Source organism: Oppia nitens, unplaced genomic scaffold (assembly GCF_028296485.1).
Source record: "Oppia nitens isolate AA-2021 unplaced genomic scaffold, nextdenovo-longstitch-racon4-pilon3 scaffold9_pilon_pilon_pilon, whole genome shotgun sequence".
Classification (NCBI taxonomy): domain Eukaryota; kingdom Metazoa; phylum Arthropoda; class Arachnida; order Sarcoptiformes; family Oppiidae; genus Oppia; species Oppia nitens.
Genome location: NW_026533253.1, coordinates 3,169,975 through 3,191,861, shown reverse-complemented (window position 1 = coordinate 3,191,861; position 21,887 = coordinate 3,169,975). Strand labels below are relative to the sequence as shown.

General features: G+C 24.8%; 1 protein-coding gene across 2 annotated transcripts; it reads right to left on the bottom strand.

Moving 5' to 3' along the window:
* Positions 1 to 14,703: 14,703 nt before the first annotated feature.
* Positions 14,704 to 21,840, bottom strand: LOC128964876 (uncharacterized). 2 transcript variants are annotated; one of them, XM_054311527.1, is made up of 3 exons: positions 21,638 to 21,840; positions 18,224 to 21,579; positions 14,704 to 15,017 (listed from the first exon to the last, which is right to left on the bottom strand). In XM_054311527.1, exons 1-3 carry the CDS (start codon positions 21,728 to 21,730, stop codon positions 14,936 to 14,938), a joined length of 3,531 nt encoding a protein of 1,176 aa, XP_054167502.1. In that variant the 5' UTR covers positions 21,731 to 21,840; the 3' UTR covers positions 14,704 to 14,935. The 2 variants fall into 2 exon arrangements, with proteins under 2 accessions (XP_054167502.1, XP_054167503.1); XM_054311528.1 differs by having other exon boundaries at positions 18,236 to 21,579.
* Between the last annotated feature and the right edge of the window lie 47 nt (positions 21,841 to 21,887).

The following is a 21,887-nucleotide window of genomic DNA, read 5'->3' as shown; positions in this document are numbered from 1 at the left end:
CTGCAAAACAGTACATTCATATAATAGCATCGTTGGGTATAATAGAAGAGAGCACTGCAACTATGGTTTATAAACTTTTTTTAAAGGCCTGTGACAGGCATTGCCATTGTTGGATGCATTTGTTATTGTAATAACGCAAATGCGGATGTGAACCAATAAAGTGAAATAAATTGAAATAACGCTAAATCTATTCACGCGTTAATATTATATTATATTATTATTATATGCATTATATTCTTCCATCAAATTTGATGCCATTACTTATATTTAAGTCTCACGGACTTCAAAGTCCAATATCAACTCATTTATGTTTGAATACAACTCTCTCTCTCTCTCTCTCTCTCTCTCTCTCTCTCTCTCTCTCTCTCTCTTAATTTAATATAACAATTGATATTCAGTGTTAATAATAATAATAATAATAATAATAATAATAATAATAATAATAATAATACCGGTACAATAGTTTTATTTAAAAAATGTTTTCTATATAAACCATAATATAATAATGTTTTAGAGTCAAACTGACCCCAACATCGCTGTAATTTCTATTATATTATAAAACAATTGTTGTTTTGATTTATAATTAAAATATTTTATTTGTTTAGTAAACATGAAAACACCAAAAAGTCAATTAAGTAAATGATTATCATATGTGAATTAACAGGAAAACAAATAAAATGATACATTCAATTGTAAAAACCATTTAAATGTGTTTAATAATTGTTAATCAAACAAATAATCTAATAATATGCTAACAAAAACAATTTTAAGTTATTGTGTTATATATCATAGAAAATCTCAATATAAAATGTCTAAACTTTCAAAAGAAATAAAAATTACAAAAATTTTATTGACATCTTTCCTCTGGCAAATCATACTATAAAAATGATAAAATAATTGAATCATTAATAGTAATAATAATAATGTCATAAACACACAAACACTTAGAGCTCAAGTGATGCACAAAAACCAGTAACTAATTTAAATGATGTTTCGCTTCAATAGTGTTAACACATACTGTAAATTAGATTGGCTTTAAAAATTGAGTTTTATTTGAACCACAAGTTTACTGCCTTTTTTACCCCAAAACAGTTTTGTTTGAAATATAATAATAAATTGTTTGATTATTAATAAGAGTTTCAATATTTATAATAAAACACATAAAAAGTAGTTGATTTATATACTTTATAGACACTATTTCTGATTATTAATAAAGATAAATATAATTTCTGCTCAAAAATTAATGTATAAAAAAGAAAGAGAGAATAAAATTCTATAAATATTTGTCTGTAAATGATTTTATTATATACAGTATATACTGTAGTTTGTGTGTATGTGTCAAAGTTTTTACCACAAAAAAATTGAAATAAAACTCATTTTTATTTGTCACACTATTTTAGAAACACAAAATATAAGTTTTGTGTCGATTAATAAAAATATAATATAATAATAGACTTCAGTTTAATGTATTATAGAATTTATTGAAAATAATGTGATGGAAAAGGCAGTGATAAACAATTTTTTATTAAAGGAGAGAATCAGTTAATCTATCAATTCATATGTAAGTATTATATATAAAAAGAAATAAATCCTAACATTCAATCAGTATATTGAAAAGGGATGTGTCGTATATATTGATAAAAGTGATGAGATATGTAGTGACACAATGTGTATGTATGTGTCAGTCAAGTCTTGAACTAAAAGTGTATGTTTTTGTGCTACAAATACAGTATCTGTCAATAATACGCGTGCAATACAGTAGTGAACCGCTATTTATTTGCCATTCATTGCACTTCAAAAAGCCTTACACTTCTCTCTTTTTCACTAAATACTAGCCTTTCATCGACAGCAAAGACTTTGCCAATTGAATGGGTTTTCAATTTATGGACAAACAATGCGAACCAAGAGTGCGGACAATACGCAAATCAGTGCCAACAATAAGGCACCGCATGATCTCTACAATCAGTTTATAATAAGAGAGCATTTGTTGAGACCAATAAAGCATTAGTTCCAACTGTGCCAACACTGTTGTCATCTCATTATAACACATAACAATCAATCGTTTCAATACTCCTTTATCATCCACAACCCTCCCTCTCTCCCTCTCTCTCTCTCTCTCTCTCTGTCTTTCTTTTGTTGCATTCAATAGAAGACACTCTCATTCTCTCCCTTACCTATCCATCCTTAAGCTCTCTGTGCCCTCTCTTTGCCTGACATTCTCACAGTCATATAAAGTAAAGCTATTCACTGACTAACTAAGTATAACACTTATGCCATTCAACTATTATAGCAATATTATAGCACCTATTTCTCAATATATATATAATATCACATCCAATGATTGTAATGCTATTTCATCTCAACCGTGTTGTTCACCACCACTACTATTGCCTTTTCATATACAGTCTATTGATCAATCGGTGCACTTTTATCCTCATTGCTTGATCCCAGTGCAACATCACATTACTATACGCCTGACCGACGACTTTCAAACACAAGATTTTCTATTGAATTCAATGAAAAATATATTAAAGTCTTTGCCTTCGCAGCAAATTCAGTAAAAAATTTTGATATCTAAAAAATAGCAATACATGTGTGTGAATAATACACTCGCCCTCTCACACAATATATAAAAATTTGACTTTTCAACACATAATATCTATTATAAATAAATAAGTGAGTGAGTGAGTGAGTGAGTGAGTGAGTGAGTGAGCATATATGTATGTATGTGTGTGTGTGTGTGTGTGTGTGTGTACTTTAATAGACTTTATACACATAACAACTAACAAAAATTTCTGATTTTTTCAAAAATAAATTATTAATTCATTTATAAGTATTTTCTTATTTCCTCAGTGTCTGCAAAACTTAAATACTATACAATATTTTTTAAATTTAAATATATTTTATTTATTAAAATAATCATCTGTTTTGACAATCCTTTAGACAATAGAAAAATCAATTAAAAATATTAATTTTTGTGTAAAAAATTACAAAAAGCAAAAGTCATTAACAAAGACAACAATTTAAATTTAGATACAATTTCTTTAAAAATATGTGTCATTTTTGTACGTTAAATGTACAGTACATTTGTATGACATTATGTTAATGCATGATAATTAATATTTGAGTATAGAATGTATAATAAATATAAATATGAATATAATTTACAGTGATTTATTTTGATAATATAGACATATTTGATATGACATACTTACAATACAACTCAGGTATAAATTATAAGTTAAGTACAAACAGTTAATATACACAACCAAACTATAAACCAATTCAATTAGGGTTTTGAAGTTTACTTAATTAAGTTTTTATATATTTAAAAATTTATCATGTTGAATTCAATAAAACATATAAACGAATATTTTTAATACTCATTTTTATTAATATTTTTAATTTAAATAATACCTGATTCAATATACATAATTTTAAAAAATAACAAACAAAACTAACGATAATAACAAATTATTTATAATTATCTAACCGATAGAATACTGCTAATAAATATAACATATTATATTAGTTAATGTGGTTTTGATTAATTTTAGGTTTTTATATATTGTATTTGGTTTGGTTACTAAAAAAAGTTTCAATCTTATAAATTATATCTATTATAATAGATAAAATGATAATGAAAATAATGTTATATGATTGTCATGAAGTCAGTGGTCAAAATTGAGGCCTTTATTATATGAAATTTTTAAAAAAAATTAAACATTATCTGAGAATTTTTTATAAAAAGGATGAGAATCTCTCATAAATTCATTTTAAACATTTAGTTTGTGATTTGAATTTTAAAGAATACTCTATAATAATATTTTTGTTGACATCAAACATATATAATAATCTTATTGTTAAGCCATGTGTTGTTGATTAAAATTACTAAATTGTACAACAATTGTAAATAAATTAGTTTTTATGAACACCAAAGAAAATTATTTAAATAAAATTTTATTTATTTATTATTATTATTATTTTAGCAATTTTAAATTCTTGCAATTTGTGGGCAATTTTATTTTATAGTTATAATAATACTTATAAAATCAATTTAATACCAATAATAGTATATCATATTAGATGAAAAATTATTATTAGATAAATATAATTATTTTTACAATGCATTTAAAATCAAAAAGCGTATCTTAACCGCAGACCCTGATTATATAATCAAACCATTTCCATGAATTAATCCAATTATGTCTATATTAATCGTTCTCAAATTATGTGCAAAAAAGTACACTTAGTTTTTAGATAATTTTTTGCGTAATTTGGAAACACTTTAAGTTTTCATTGATGACAACTTTACTATTAATGTTTGATTATCGCTAACTACAGTAAATAATAGGATCTGTTTATACATAAATAATAAAGAATTATATTTATCATTTTTTGCATAACTTGAAAACAATTAATATTTATAATAACTAATTGATGTTTACTATACTAATTTTTACTAAATTTAACTAAAACTAAAGTTTTTTTTGACGGACTAACATTTGTGACCAGATATACGGGATCTGCTTAGTATACGGTATACTTAGATACACTATATTATGTGTTCAGTAAATGATCTTTGCAGTTAAATAACAATAAAATAAAATCTTCAAAGTTTTAACCTTCAAAACATCAAAAAAATATTTCAAAATAATAAATACTACTGTTTGATGTGTACATCAAATACATTTAATTATAACTTTATTTAGACATCGATACTCTATTACTGTATTGTATTATAATAAGAGTGGAAAATACTTATTATTATTTCATTTTTTAAATAAAAAATTCATCTCATTTTTGTAATAAATAAATAATATCTATAAAATTAAATAATTTTAAAATTAGTATATAATATATAGTGTATGTGTAAGACTAATAATTAATTTAATTCGATTATAAAAATTAAAAATAACAATCAAATTAAATATATTATTAAATTAACAGTTAATTTTAAAATTCATGTATTATTGTAAACTTACGTACAATGCTAACTATAATATTAATATATATTTTATTACAGTTGTGTAGACAGCATATTGAAAACATATAGACAACTAATAACATACTGATAATTGATATACTATATCATATCAATATATAATTTTTAAGGTTTTAAACTAAACAATGTATTACTATTACTATGTTTAGTGTATTCTAAGTATTTATATTTAATAACAGTTATAATAAGTATATTTTTATTAATAATGTTTCAATAGTTATCAAAACAATTATTTATTAGAAAATTTAATATTAGTGCTGTAATAAGTTATTAAGTAATAATTGATATTAATTAAATGCTATTAGATTTATATATTACAAAATTTTTAAAATTTATTTTTTTCAAAAATATAGATATTTATTATTTAAATTATACAGTATATCATTAAACAATCAAAATATTTGACAATAATTAGATTTTTTATTCATATTTTATTTTGTTTTTATTTTCATATAAATTGATCATGGTAAAATAAATGAAAATATAATTTCATTGATTATAATACGACAATAAATAACTGAATAAATAACTGCTTTATTGAACGACAAATATTTGAATTTAAAAATATATTATTTCAAATGTAATATAAAGTTTAGTTTATTTTTATAAAAATATAAAAAATTGAATAATTCATGAATTTTTGGCCAAAAATGGTGTACAAGAAGTGAATGGTTGACTCAATAATCATAAAGAAGTATAAAATTTATTAGCCATTTATTCAACTAAACAAATATCAAATTGTATTCAATTGAGTGTATGTTTGAGTTTCAATAGCCGAAAAACAGTGACATTTTCACCGCTATTGACAAATACAATGAACGACCGAAACAGTTGCCATCAAAAAGTGAACGGCCATTGTATGTGCATAGAGTTAGAGCTCCGGTACTACATAACAGCACTGGCCTATTGTTATCGTAATAAAAAAAGTCATTCTTTAGTAGTCTTTTGATTTGCAAATCGTTAAATAGAGGAACGGGAGCATAGAATCCAAGCTCTTTCTCTCTCTTCTATCATCTGTCTGTACTCTCTTTTTTCCGGAGGAATTGACGATAAAAGAGCTCTCCTTTTAGAGGCCATCAGAGCGTACATCAAATTGTATGAAAACTACATCGCAATGGTATTGTATGTCTAGAAAAATAACCAACAAATGCAACACTGAATGTATCCATAAAGTTATAATACAAAATTAAATGATAATCTCAACTTTAAACACACACTTTTTATATGGCAGTGCTCTCAATGTATAGTATAGTATAGTACAGTATAACCACCAAACAAATCTACTCATCAACAGTAATACAGTTAGAGTGTCAACATATCACTAAATGCTTGAAAATTTACAAACCATAAGAAGATAAATGAAAACAAAAGAGTAAATATTTAACAAACAATAGACTTATGAAAAGCTGTTAAAATAATTATTACAGACAATGGTTAAGCACTGCTATTATAACTAATGACAAAATATATCGGGAATTTTAGATTTTCAATTTATTCCTTAATTGTAGAAAATTTAATCTAACCAAAAATATAATAGAAAATATGATGCAAATAATGGAAATTATTTTATAATTGTGATTTTTTAAATTTTATGAAATTATAATAATAAATAATTTTTCAGATTCTTGTATTTAAAATACAATTAATATATATATATACATATATTATTAAATTATCTGATATTATGAGTAAAACAAATTTTGACTAAACTTGCTTATCTGTTTTGCATCAGTTTTCACGCGCGTTTAAAACATGCATTACATGTATTACAAATGCACGATACATAAAATGTTTATTATTAAAACCATTTAATAAACCATTACTTTATATCTGTCTTTAGGTTAGGTTGAGAGGGATAGAAAGGGTGTATGTGTGTGATGTGATATAAGGAGGTAAGGGTAGTAAAGAGTTTTAATTAACTGTATTATTTTAATAGCACTTAAAGCTATGAAAAAACCAATGCAAAACATATAACCAAATTTTTAATAAACTAATATCTATCCACTTATTATAAACCAATAGTTAGATATTTAAAAAAAAGTTGTAAACATTAAATATTTTTTTAATGTTGTATTTGTGTTACAATACAATACAACAAAACTTGTTGTTTTCTGTATGAATAAAACTTGAAATAAAATACATATAATTTAATACAAATTAAATGTTCAAATAAAATATATTATACCAGTATATAATTTACATATACCTAATATATTAAGTAATAAACTAGTTGTGTAAAATTAGTTGAGATAAATAGAAAATTTAAATTTCCTGATTATTTACTAAATTTGACATTTGGTTTTAGACATATATCTCTCAATTCCCTATTATTTTTATTCCCTAAAATATTTACTGTATAATTATGACTGAACTCTATCTTTAGATCATATTATGGTTTAATACTATTGTCGAATCGTATTATTGTTTTATTTACTTTTTGTTGTTTTACTACTGCTTTTCATTGAAATAAAATCTTAAAATATAAAAGTGTTATAAATGACAACACAATTTCATACATTGTTTTTAACATCATTTTTTGCTTCAATTAAACAATTGAATTGTCGTTTAATTGAAATGAATAGTTACTTACTTTAGTTAATTTGTTATCTCTCTCTCATTTCATAAACTTTTTGTCCCATTGTTATCTATTAACTAACTTTATGTGTATTTTAGTAATTGAATAATAAATAAAAGACATTAAAATATGTTTAAATAAAAGTAAATATTATTTTTCTTAATTATCGCTGACAAAAATGCTCTGCTATTGTTGCACTTTTATATATTGATTAATATACTGTAAGTTTGATATAATAATAATGATAAAAGTTAATAAAGTAAAAATAGTCTGAAAATTAAGTCAATATCTGGTGAAATACATAACACATTTGAATGTACAACACGTTTATCAACTATTAATGACTAATTATAAATTGTAAGTATTGTACTTTATATATATATATATATATATATATATAGTATAATTTACATTATTATTTAAAATGTGAGACAATAAATAAAATTTTTCTTTGGGAAAAAAATTTGATTTGTTAACAAATCGAATAACAATAAATTAATAGCCGGCTATTGAAAGCGCTCTTCAATATTGGGGATAAACACTATGCTATTTCATATCACATGTTATATGACACAAGAATTACTATTAACTCCATTGAAAACCTGTTTATTATATAAATATATATTTTATATATATATATATATATATATATATATATATATATTTAATCACGACTTATCTTATGGACTATCAATTCACTCTCAAAACTTGTAGTGTCTTTAAAATATTTTCTGAAATATTTAATAATTTTCAATTTTTACATCAAATGGTTTCACGAATAGCTGTATTTTAAAATCTTTAGATTTTATCTTTACTTTTCATTTTTTTTATTTCAATATTATTAAATTATTCAGTTTTAAATAATTTAACACTTAATTTTTTAATAATACATTATTAATTTTAATTATTTAAAATAAAAATATATAACATTAAATTTAAATTTAAATACTATAAAACTATTTTATAGTAAAATTTTAAGATATACGCTATTTATCAATAAATAAAAAATTTAATGACAATACTAAAGTGCTAAAAACTGTTTTAAATATATAACATATAGAAAATATACTGGCAATTGAAAACATAGTTTTGCGGATTATAATTATTTTTCAAATAAAAATTTCAAAATTTATCATCACTTTTTGAAAAGCAAATAATGTTATTATTATATAAAAATGAGATAATTATCACAAAAGAAATGGTGAGACATATAATAGTAAAAATTAATAAAATAAGACTTTTCTTTTGAATAAAGAATATAAATATATAGAAAAATAGAGAAAATCTGATTAAAGAATGAAAAAATTGCAAATATTGTATAATTTTATATAATATTCAAAAAAAATTTTAACAATAGCTTCATTTGCGATCATTTCTTATTTACATTTGAATGCAATTTTATAATTGAATCGTAAAAATGAAGTTTTTGTGTGATTTTCAATTCAACTACTTTTTTATAATACTACTACTAATAATAATACAGTAGTAATACTAATAACAAAAAATTATATAATCTTATATATGAAGTCCTGAGAATAGCTAAGTTGGATATTATCTATTCTTTATGACAATAATATAAAATACTATTAGATTTAAGAGAAAATAAAGAGACAGTGAGTATAAAACACACATAAATTATTGTTGAAAAGCGCTTTTGTAATAATCGAAAATTACTTATTCGGTTCATTAATTCAACTTTTTTCAAATATATTTATATTTATATATCGTATATAAAATACATAAAAGTTTTATACAAAAGGATTGCAATAGAGATGAAAAATACAAAAGACTTTTAAAAGGAGAGAAAAATAGAAAAGAGAGAGAAAGAGAAAGAAAGAGAGAAAGAGAGAGAGAGAGAGAGAGAGAGCGCAAAGAGATGTAAGAATATGTGAACTAAAAGTTATTCTGAAGAGAATTCTCATCTAAAAGAATGGCTTCAGTCGACTATAGAATGCCGGTGTCTATGGATTATACATATAATATATACATTGTATATAACATATATATATAATGTATATAAATGTATAGAAAAATGTATATAATGTAATATTACTGGCACTGGTAGTTGTAGTTGTAGTTGTATTGCACACACATTTTTTTATGGATGGCACGAAAGTTTTGGGCACACAATGAATACAATATAGTTGGGAACAATAGAGTAGTTCTTATGAGTTGAGATTAGGGAACATAGCCTTTATTGTGAATGAGTGCACCTACCAGTGTGTTGTATATACTGTATATATATATATATATATGTGTGTGTGTGTGTGTGTGTGTGTGTCTACCAATGCTTTCTCTCATACAGGCAATAGTATGTCTATTGTTATGAAACACATCGGAAACAAAACGCCAGAACTGCTCAATGAATGAAAAGCTATTGTGTTTTGCAAACGATATTCAAAGAGAAGGGAACACACCATTCAATCCGACATTTAATATCCAAACACACAAAACATTGGGACCCATAGCTATTGATTAATAAATACAATAATTCACACCACATATTGTCAGTATAATATTCCATAGACTTCTCAATGAGTGGCCCAACAAAAGTTTAGAGATCCATACACTACAATAGTAATAAAGTTTGTATGTATGTATGTATGTATGTATGTGTGTGTATGTATGTATGTATATGTGTGTGTGTATGTATGTGTGTGTGTATGTATGTGTGTGTGTGTGTGTGTATTCATAGCCCCGACAAAACCGTTTGATTTTAACAATATATAACAACATATATAACCCAATAAACTATACACCAATTGTTCTCAGATATTATGTATTTTTTCTGCAATTTAGTCACAACTATTATGGATGCCATACAATGACCCGAACACTTGGTTTTTTATTGAGGTTATAAGTGACCCCATGTATAACAATAAGGGCTCATACAATAGGACTGACAATATGGTTGGATTCCCGCGTATAGAAGCTTTCGATTGATGCAAATATCAATTTTTATAAACTATTGAATATTATAGCAATGTTAGTCTAAACCAATAATTTGTGTGCTTTTAATTCAATTGATAAAACCTGTGAATCGTTTTTCTAATTGTTATGTTAGCCGACATTATTAAATGCAATCAATTCAATAGATAATACAATTTTGTAATAACCAAAACCAACACTTTTATATTTTATATAATAAACTGAATTAACACCATAATATTTGCTGCTTTATTCATATATCAAATACTTTTAATATATTTATATAATACCACAATATAATAATAATAATAAATATAATAAACTCAAAAATAATGTATTATTATAGTAATAATAAAATAAATTCAAGTGAAGCCATTCATATGATTGTCAATGAAAATAAAGTTCAACCACTTTTTTTGCCTTTTTATGCCACTAATAGATAGATAAAATATATTAATATAAACTATTAAAAACGTTAAAATAGGATATAGAAAAATGTTTGTAACTAATAGTATTAATATATAGTAAATTATATTATGGTAAACTATATTGTGATGACAATTGAAAAACTGTATTATCTTTTTGCTAAAAGAGACCACAAAATGCATTGTATGCTGTATTTGGATAGAGAGAGATGAGAGAAATAAACAATGTTTTATAGTACAGTAAATATATTGTATTAATATATTACTGTATACAGTATATAAAGAATAAAGTTTTCAATTGCAATAATAAACATTATTAAAAGTACAGTATATTGTATATTGTAGTAGAGTCTACAGTATATATCAAATTAGATATTTTCAATGAATATATTCATTTAATATAATTTTTACAAAATAATGCGACAGACTTGAGTAAATGTGTGTATAATTTACGAACAATTTTTTTTAAAAATGATATAAAAATTAATATTTTTTCACATTTATCACATTCACTAAATTAATGCTTTTTATTGTAGAAACTCATGTAATGTAATTTCACATACAATACTATTTCTATTGGATATACAGTATAATAAATATCTTTTTTTTCACTTTTTTATTTCTTTCTCTCATTTTTTATAAATTATAAGACAAAAAATTTTGTTTTAATAAATACTTTCTATTTTTCTAAATGTCATATCATTTACTATTATTAAAATTATTATACCAAACGTTTACTAAAACTAAGCAAATTGCCATTTATTTGATACAGTTATTTATAAATGTGATAAAATCAGACAAATATCTGGTATTATGTTTCATAAAAGCCATTTAAACCGATCCGATCTGATAATGACATCGACTTTAATGATAATCGATTTGAATGAAACATATGTTCAGTGAGTAAAAAAAGAGATCGGATCTAATCGGTTGTGATATTTTAAAATATATATATTATTATATAATATAATGAGTTATATATTGTATATTCAGTATTGTATATACTTTTAGAGAATACGTATATTCATTACAGTAGTACAGTATTATCGTATACTGTATATACTGTATATATATATATATATATATAGCATAGTATTTATTGTATATGTTTTGCTGTTCAGGTGTCGAGTTTCACTTGTATTGAATAATAGGCGAAACGACACACAACTAACTTAACATAAATATTATATGAATAGAGTTTGTGAACAAAAAACTTTGTTAACTATCCATTCATTCATTCATTCTTTCTCTCTCTCATTCATTCATCTATTATCTCATCTATTCTTTTCCATTCATTCTCTAATTTTTTTAGACATGAATTCAATTGCGTTTTCTATAGTATTTGGTGTTATTTATGTGATATAAATAAGTCGATTCAATGAATGAATGAATAAATAAATGAATTGAATTTAATATATAAAATGAATAAATATATTAATAAATGCTCACAAAGAATGGCTAATAATCAAACAGACAAAAAATTATAAAATATAATAAATTTTATTTAAAAAAAACAATATCTATTATATTAATACATTAAAATTTATAATATTAGTAACACTGTAACTATAATAAACAGCTTTAAAAATGTTGTGAATATTGATTTGTATTATAAACTTGATAATAAATTCAAAAACACTTATAGTATAATAATATTTCTGATAAATCGATTTTTTTTAAAAATAAAAGTCAAATATTTTTTAGATCAAAAGATTATGTCAAACAATTGGTTAATTTTATTTTAAATTCTTTATTATTAATAACTTATGAAAATATATTTAAAATATATACTAATAAAATATTAATAACTCATTTGATTTACTTAAGTTACTTTAGTTTAGGGGGTCTATTAGTGGGTGGTTTGCTGTTACTATTTATTTTCAATAGATATAAAAAGAAGAGCTTATAAATTAGATACATGAGCTCAAACAGATACATAAATACATATTATAAACATGTTGAATGGGAAATAGTGTTCAAATATATAGAAACAGAGTAAAAATAAGTGAATAAGTCAGAGAGAGAGAGAGAGAGAGAGAGAGAGAGAGAGCAGAAATATCAGGAATGAGAATCAGTCAAAAACATTGCTTTTTGCAGATTATTAGCGTAAAAACAGGTCCTAAGACATATCAGATCGCATGTATCCCACATTCCGGATCTTACTGTCCAACACTGATATTGTGAATCCTAAAGTCCAGGTGTCAAACATTGTTATTGTCAGTAGAGAGGGAAAGGAGATAGAGAGCACTCCCTTTGAAATATACAATACTTTTGAATACACTTATGTATAAATTTTCAAAGCAATTTTTGAAATATATTGTTAAAATTTTATTGTACTGTATGTATGTGTATATGTTATAGTATTATATATACATTATTATGTTTTTCAGTAAATTGTGTGCACTTATAAAGAATCGCATAATAATTGTATTGTCATTTCGTTTTTCAATTCTCTCTCTCTCTTTCTTTCTTATACTCTTAAAGTATATAAAATAAGAAAAATTGAGGTCTCAGTCAACGACAAACAATTGCTATACAATAGGAAACAGTTGTATAGCTTAGTAATATGTTGTATAGCCAACAATCCCATAGACGTTAAATACAATATAAATACACCTGCGTTGCCATCACTCTAATAATTGTAAATACTTTAAAAACTTAGCATAATATAACACATTTTTATATAAATTTAATTAAATATTTTTCTAATATATTTATGTCATCTCATATTTTGTTATATCATAATTGAAAAAATCAATATTTGTCTTATGTTATAAAAATATTTATAGTATATTAATATAAATTATAAACTTTACAGTATGTAAACAAATTGTTTAAATAACGTATATACAGTATATATTAATGCTTTATTAGAATATCATTAATAAAACTTTTTGAATTATTTTCAACAAAAAATTATGTGATTATCTTTGTTACCGATAAATGATTTATAAATGATTAAAATACTAGATTTAATTCTCTACGTGTAATATTGTATATATCAAAAGTGTTTGTAATGTATAAGATATAGTTATCTATAAAAGGTCTAAACAATAATTTTAGAAAACTTTTACGTTTAGTACATTATATACTTTTGTATTAATTCTATTGTTGTAAATAAAATTAATAGTTAATCTGTTATATAACAGATAAATAGACTTTGAAAAGTTTTAACAATGTCTAACAGTATTCAAATAATTATATTAACTCTACGTTCATTTTAAACGATATTAGTTGTATTTGACATTATTATTAATTATATATATATATATGATATATATATATATAAATTATAATACTAAAATTTCGACAAATAAATAAATTTAATAAAAATATAATCTATACTAGTATATAATTTGTAAATCTATTTGTATATATCAATATATTTTTGTCACAAATTATTACTTTTCGCACAAATATATAAATTATTCAAATATATTATTTATTTACGGTAAGTTAATTTTAAAATTTTATGTATTAATAGCTAACTATTAATATATAGATTATTACACTTACATATACAGGTACAGTATCTAGATATAAGTCTAGATATTAGAATAGATTTCCAATTATATAATAGCATAGATTATTGACATGTTATAAATCATAACCAATAATAAATGCAAAAAAAACATAATACATCAAATAATTATTTTTTTTATTAAGACATTTTATACAATTAAATTTAATGTTAACACCTAAGTTGTAACCGGTATATATATATATAAATTTATATATATATATATAGTATAAAATATGCTAAAAATCTAACAATTATAAGCCACAGGTGGGTCCGTCACCTCAACACAACCCCTTTATCCAAATTGTTTGTCATTCCTGTTATTTAGACTATATTTGTTTACATATGAATTGAATTGCAATTCTTTAACACAAATCAGTCAAAAGTCATAAAATTCAGTGCGAAAGACAACTGTCCACACAAACTATATAAAGCGCTGAAATAAACTAAACATCAGATTAAATGTGTCCAAACAATCTTAGTTAAGCCAAAGTCACCCGTTTTTGACTCATTTCAGTGAATGTTTGAAACGATTGGCCACCAGAAGACAAAAATGTTTCAAATCTGTTATAAAAATAAGAATAAATTTAAAAAACTAAATAACTTCTACTGAACTATATTTTAGTTATTGAATCATAAAATTAAAAATATTTAAGCACATGTTTTCAATTTTAAAAAATGTAACTTTTTCTAAAAAAATTAATCTTTTTATAGTTTTAGAAAAATGATTTATTTATAATGTTATATATTTGTAGTCAATATTATATATAATACAAAAAATTAATTTTTTATATTTAGTTTATAGAGAACAACAACAACAATACCGTAAAGTGAGTATTAATTCATTTATTATCATTATTTTTGAAATGCGGTGAAAATTAGATTTATTTGATAAATAACTAAAATTTTATTTAATTTTAATGTATTAGGTATAATATACAATTTTTAAAAAAGAAAAAATTGCATTAATAAATACAAAAAATTTAAGCAAAATAAAAAAGGATTTTAATTAAAATGAATTCAACAAAAATTATTTCATTCATTCAAATATAATGATTGATGAATTTATTTAATGCCAACAAATAGGGGAGAATTTTCTCATATATTTATATCAAAATACAGTCAAATTATTACTAAAATGTTTGCGTCAAATGTCTGATGTTGTCGTGTAATACTTATTAAACATAATCATAATTAATCCTAAAGTGCAGTCAATCATAATTATAACCAATAAGAGATTTGTCTCTTTATATATACAGTATATTATATATTGTGTTAATAGTTTAAGACACCAAACAGGGGCTCTTCACACACATAAATATAACTCTTAAGAGGCAGGACTGGTAGGTCCTGTAAAAGTAATAAAATTCTTGCTGTGAGTCTATACAAGTCATTGCAATGAATGTCTGTCAGGCAATTGACAGACATTTCTAGTGATTCTCTGCAAACATGTCTGGGTTTTGGCCTTTTCTCGGATCAATACATAACTATAAATACATATATTAAGAGTATTAATACTATAACTGACACACAAATAATAAATGCATTAATTCTCTGCCAATACATAAGCTATTCATAGTTAGTGATAAATTGATATACAAACTATTATAATGTATTAATACATATTATGCAGCCATTAGTTTTTGGTAGATCTATTCATATGACTGGTCCCTCCCCACTAATAATCCGTGACCAAAAAATTATTACCAAACACTACACACACATACATACACACAACTATCAGTGCTTATCTATGCGTCAATATAACTCAATATTGAAAAAGAGGCTTTTAAAAAATGCCTCTTTCGGTGTAATAATATATTATTTGGTCAATAGATATGTGCATTTCATTGTGCAAAATATGTGAGTTTATTGTATGTGAGAGCTATTATTGGGAACATATTGTACATTAAGAAAGAAAGAAAGAAAGAGAGAGAGAGAGAGAGAAAGAAAGAAAGAAAGAGAGGTTTTACAAAAAAAACTTTATCCATAGCACCGACACTACACTTATTGGTAGATCTTTTCATCGACCGATTCATTCATTGCTATTATTCTTAGGATAAAAATGTCTTAAGACTTATAATTCATGGCAAACAATCAAATTTTGAATATTATATATAAAAGAAACGTTTCTTATAAAAAACCAAATGAATTGTATTTTATTATTACTATTATTATTATTACGACCTTCTCGTGTGTATGTGTTTTGAGAACATATTTGAGGATTAAATTTAATAAAAGAAATTTAAAATATATATATATATATATATATTTAAACAAAATAAAACATTTATTTATATTATTGTTAATTGGGTCTTATGTCGAAAACTATTCACAATTGACACAATCCTTGAAAATCGATGAATACATCGATTGCATTAAACCACTCATTATTATTAAACATAATAATTATAATTTATATTAAACTATTTTAATACATATAGTAATATACAAATATAAAAGTTTCGTCTATCAATCAATTATCAGTGCAAATAATAAATTATATTTATCTATTAATATTTAAAAACCCTATATAATCAATTGTAAGTCTAAATAAATAAAATGTTAAATAAATTAAATAACTAATTTTATTGAAACGAATAATAACAGTATATTAATATGTTTAAACTTTTTAAAAAGTTTTAAATTTTAAACACATATTTAACAGCAAACAATGCCAATACATAATAAACAGGAAATTTTATAAAATTATGTCAAACTATTTACAAGATTAAGTGATTATTAATATTAACACATAAATATTCATTGCTTTTATAAATTTCGATACAATGACTATATAAATAATACTATTATATGAACAACAATATTATTATTAAAAAATATTGTATATTAAAATACTAATGAATAATCAACAAATTATATATAATTACAATAAAATAAAAAAAATACCTATTATTAATGGCATTAATATAAATTTTAATGAAAATAACGACAAAAAGTCCCTTTTAATGAAAAGCCATTCACATAATATTATAAATAAATAAAAACTTATTTTATTATTTCATATAATTATTGACTGTTTGTCAGATTCATTGACAACTCAATCGCTTCTCTCGGCTTTTCTAATATACAATTTGCTATTAAAAAGAAAATTAGTTATTAAATATAATATACTGTATTTGTATTATTGCACAATAGGTAACACTAAACTAATTTTACAATATAATTGTAAATAATATAAAAATCAATTGCTTTGGAATAACCTTTTTTTTAAAAAAGTTACTTTATGTTCATAATTATTGCAAAAAAATTAAACAAAAATTAATATATACAATGAAATGTATGTAAAATTGAAAAGAAAATTATAGTCTCAATAATTGTAGAATTCATTCAATGAATAGTTTATATTTAAACTTTGACTTTGAAAAAATCGACTTATAATACAGTATTTAAAACTACAGTATATAAATACCAATTAAAGTAGAAACATACAAAAACAAACAAAATAAAAAAATATGAAATATTAGTAATACTTATTTATTACTATTACTAATACATTACTAATATTATTAAATATTTATTGAATGAAATTCTTTTTGTAAGCCTAAAGTATAGGTGAAATTATTTTTTATAAAGTAGTTATATTATTTGAAATATTATTTATTGATCATTAATAACATTTAATTTTCATTTTTATCATTGTTGTTGCTGTTGTAATGTATTATCTCATAAAACTTATCAGACAATACTTGATAATTGCAGTACAAAATAAAATATGAAAATTTTTAAATTATTAATACAGTACTTACATAATGTCATACTTTTTAATTTCGGTTTCACTAATAGATGGTTTGCTTGAGGATAGTGCGGTCAAAATGTGTTTTTGTTGAATAGCTATTAAATCATTGATTGTTGTTGTTGTCAATGCATTATGCGCTGAGGTATGTTGAGGTGTTAGTAAATCGCCGCTATTATCATTATTTATAACATTGCCACCAATTTTTGTATTTGGCAAATACACGTCTATTTCGTTAATTAATTTTTGTCGATCACAACTGTCTATGTCTCGCTTTAACCCAGAGCTTAGGGACGGCATATAAGAGGCTATAAATTCAAGATATTGGCTGTCAGTGGTTTCGGCACTTGTTTTTATTTGGTGTACAAATTGTTTGCTATTTTCATTAAGACTTTCGTGAAGCGCTTCTAATTGTGATGAATATAGAAGTGCCGATAAATCAGCGCCAGTATAGTGATTGGTTTGTTGAGCTATCACATCCAGGTCTATATCCGGAGCTAGAGTTAGTTTAGCACTCATTACATTTAAAATATCTAGCCTTTCATTTTGGTTAGGGAGTGGACAGCAAAGACACTTATCAAATCTACCGGGTCTTAACAATGCTGGATCAATAAGATCTGGTCTACTGGTTGCGGCCAACACATAAACACCTGATCCAAGTTCTTCGAAACCGTCCATTTGAGTTAGTAGTTGATTGACAACACGATCTGTTACACCAGTGCTATCATGTCCTCTACGCGGTGCTAATGCGTCAAACTCATCAAAAAATAAAATACAAGGTTTTGCATTGTCTGCTCTGGCAAATAAATCACGCACTGATTGTTCACTTGCGCCCACATATTTTGATAACAGTTCGGGTCCTTTAATTCCAATGAAATTAATGTTACACTCGTTAGCAATGGCTTCTATAACTAATGTCTTGCCAGTTCCGGGGGCGCCAAACAATAGAATAGACGACTGAGCTTTTATTGGAAGTTTGGAAAACAATGTCGGATATCTGATAGACCAAAGTAAGGTTTCCATTAAACACTTCTTGACATCAGACAGACCTCCCACTTCAGACAAACGACGACTAGATTTAAGCTCCAAATCTAATCCGCGAAGACTTGTTGGTGAAAATCCATCAAAAGCTGAGTTGAAATTGTCTTCACTTAAAATCAATTGTCTCGTACTCTCATCAGTTCCTAACTTAAGATAACAGTTATGTAAAGCCCGTTCAAGTAATGTACTGATGTCAAGGGGTTGATAACCTTTACATCTAATGGCAATATCTTTCAAATTAACCGAAATATGAGAATCAATATTAGAGACATTCAATCTATTGGTTAATAAATTGGTTATTATATCAAATCGTTGCTTCAAATCAGGTGACATCAGTTCAATCATTTCTTCAAACACATGTTTGCCACGGGTTTGAACTAAATTTGTTTGCAATGTTTTGTTAGACTTTGAGGTTACGATAACAGCTATTTGATTGCCAAATGATATGTCTTTTCGGTTTATCTTATCAATGAAATCGACAAATAAAAGAGCAATTCGTTCAGAATATAACGCTTCAGAACTCATTTCTTGTCCCGGTTTGGATGGCATCGAAGCGATTGCATCCATATCTTCAAACACCAACACTGATGGCTGTCTGTAAAGACATTCAGCTAAACAATTGTTCCAATTCTTCAATATTGAATCGATTCGTTTACTTTTCAATGAATGACAATCAATGACATGAAAGTAAACATAATATGGAAAACTAGAGAGCCTTTCCATTAAAGAATATATTAAATGACTTTTGCCGCACCCTTTCTGGCCATAGATTAACATCGAAGACATGTTGACAGCAGACTTATTCTGAAAATATTGAGACAATTCATCCAATTTCAAGGCATATATTAACGAATGTAAACATTTCTTTAAAATATCATCAAAACCAGCTAATGGTTTGTTCTGAAACTGAATGCTTAAAAAATTTGATTTCAATTTCTTGTCAATATCTTTAAGCTGTTGGATTGGTAGACAAACTTCACAAAATGGTTTCTGAATAGACATAAATGGTTCACTAAATTCAATGGACAGCTTTGTTGTGACGGCAAGTGTTACCATAAACATTGCTGTTGTTTGACTTGTATTAGTTGTAACAACAAAAAAATCATAACCACATAAATGAATGAAAGAACCGTTAGTCAGAAACAACATCTTCATTGATGTCCTGTTAAGAAGTCTAATCAAATCACTTCTGATTACATCATCAGTTAGTTGAGTCATTACATTAATTGGACATAAAGTTAACTTTTGTATGATTGGTATATGATTTTCATTTATAGTGGTTAAGAGTAATCTGGATGTAATCGATAGACCCAATTGTCGACGCAATGAATTGCATACAAAAATAGAAGAAACAGGACATCGATGATGACTGCAAACCAAAACAGTTGTCTCTTTAAAAGTCAAATCCGCTAATTGTTTATTGCTATCAATCTCTTTCTTTTCATTATTCTTCTGATTTTCTTTAATCATTTCATTTGGTGATAACAGATGAGTCAGATTTGCCACAAAATATTTAGTTTCACAACCGATAAAATAATCACTGGATATATAAACAGTATTTACAATATCTTTATTATTATTATCTGTTTCGTCTACAAATGGTATGACACGAAGCACTTCATAAAAGTTTAGTTGCGATTCAATTGGAAATCCATTTTCAGAATTCTTGTCATCGTTGGACTGAATGGACTGTGGATTCTGTGACACATTTTCATCGGATGAATTCATTACCAATGATTTGACAAATCCAAACATCGATGATAGCATTGTTTGATTTGTATTATAATTTGTTTCATTAGATTTAGAAATTGATTGCAAAGACATGTCATTTGGTTCAACAATTGCATTATCGTTTGTGTCGGCAATCATATTACGAGATGTATTGGGTGGACAAACCACAACTTCACTCAATTGATTTAAAACAATTACTTTGCTATTGTTTGGCAGCAACTGAAAGCACTCAACAAATAGGCAGACATTGGACTGACTGGTGATCCAAACGGGAAACACTTGACCTAAAGTAAGGACTCGGATCTGATTCAATAAATTGGTTTCAATAAATGTTGAATTCATAGATAGTATTTCCCAATCGTTTTCAGTGATTGGTTTCAAATAGCATTTCCTGGCATTTGTCTGTCCAATTAGATCCAGAATCGGCACATAAGTGACCAAAACTTGTTGTTTATGACTGAAACCCAATTTGTTAGCAAATACTCCACTTATATGAATGGTATTGCCGTTAGTGGTGTCTCCGCACCAACTCATCAACACTTCTTCTTTAACCTCATCTTCACATTTCAATGATTTGATCCGAAAGACTGATATCTTCTGTAATCAAATAAATTGATGACAAATACAAAGGGTTTTTCCAAACTTCATATCAAACCTCATTTGGTCTTAAGTTCCAAGTCTTGGGAATCGATATAAAACACGACTTTCTGGCCGTAAACTCAATTTCCGAGACGTCAACAAAAGTCATTGTCGATTACCAAATGATTGTCCAATCAGTAAACGGGTGGCAATTGTGGCCACAAATCGGTAACATTTCTCTAATTATTGTTTCAATTATTTTGTTGCAAAAGTTTACGAATAAATGTATTCATAAATAACGAAACAATCTATGAATGAAATATATT

Coding starts and splice junctions, on each gene's coding strand:
- LOC128964876 (XM_054311527.1), bottom strand. CDS start 21,730: ATGACTTTTGTTGACGTCTCGGAAATTGAGTTTACGGCCAGAAAGTCG. Junction 21,580..21,637: donor GGAACTTAAGACCAAATGAG/GTTTGATATGAA, acceptor ATTTGATTACAG/AAGATATCAGTCTTTCGGAT. Junction 15,018..18,223: donor ATTAAAAAGTATGACATTAT/GTAAGTACTGTA, acceptor TTTTTATAACAG/ATTTGAAACATTTTTGTCTT.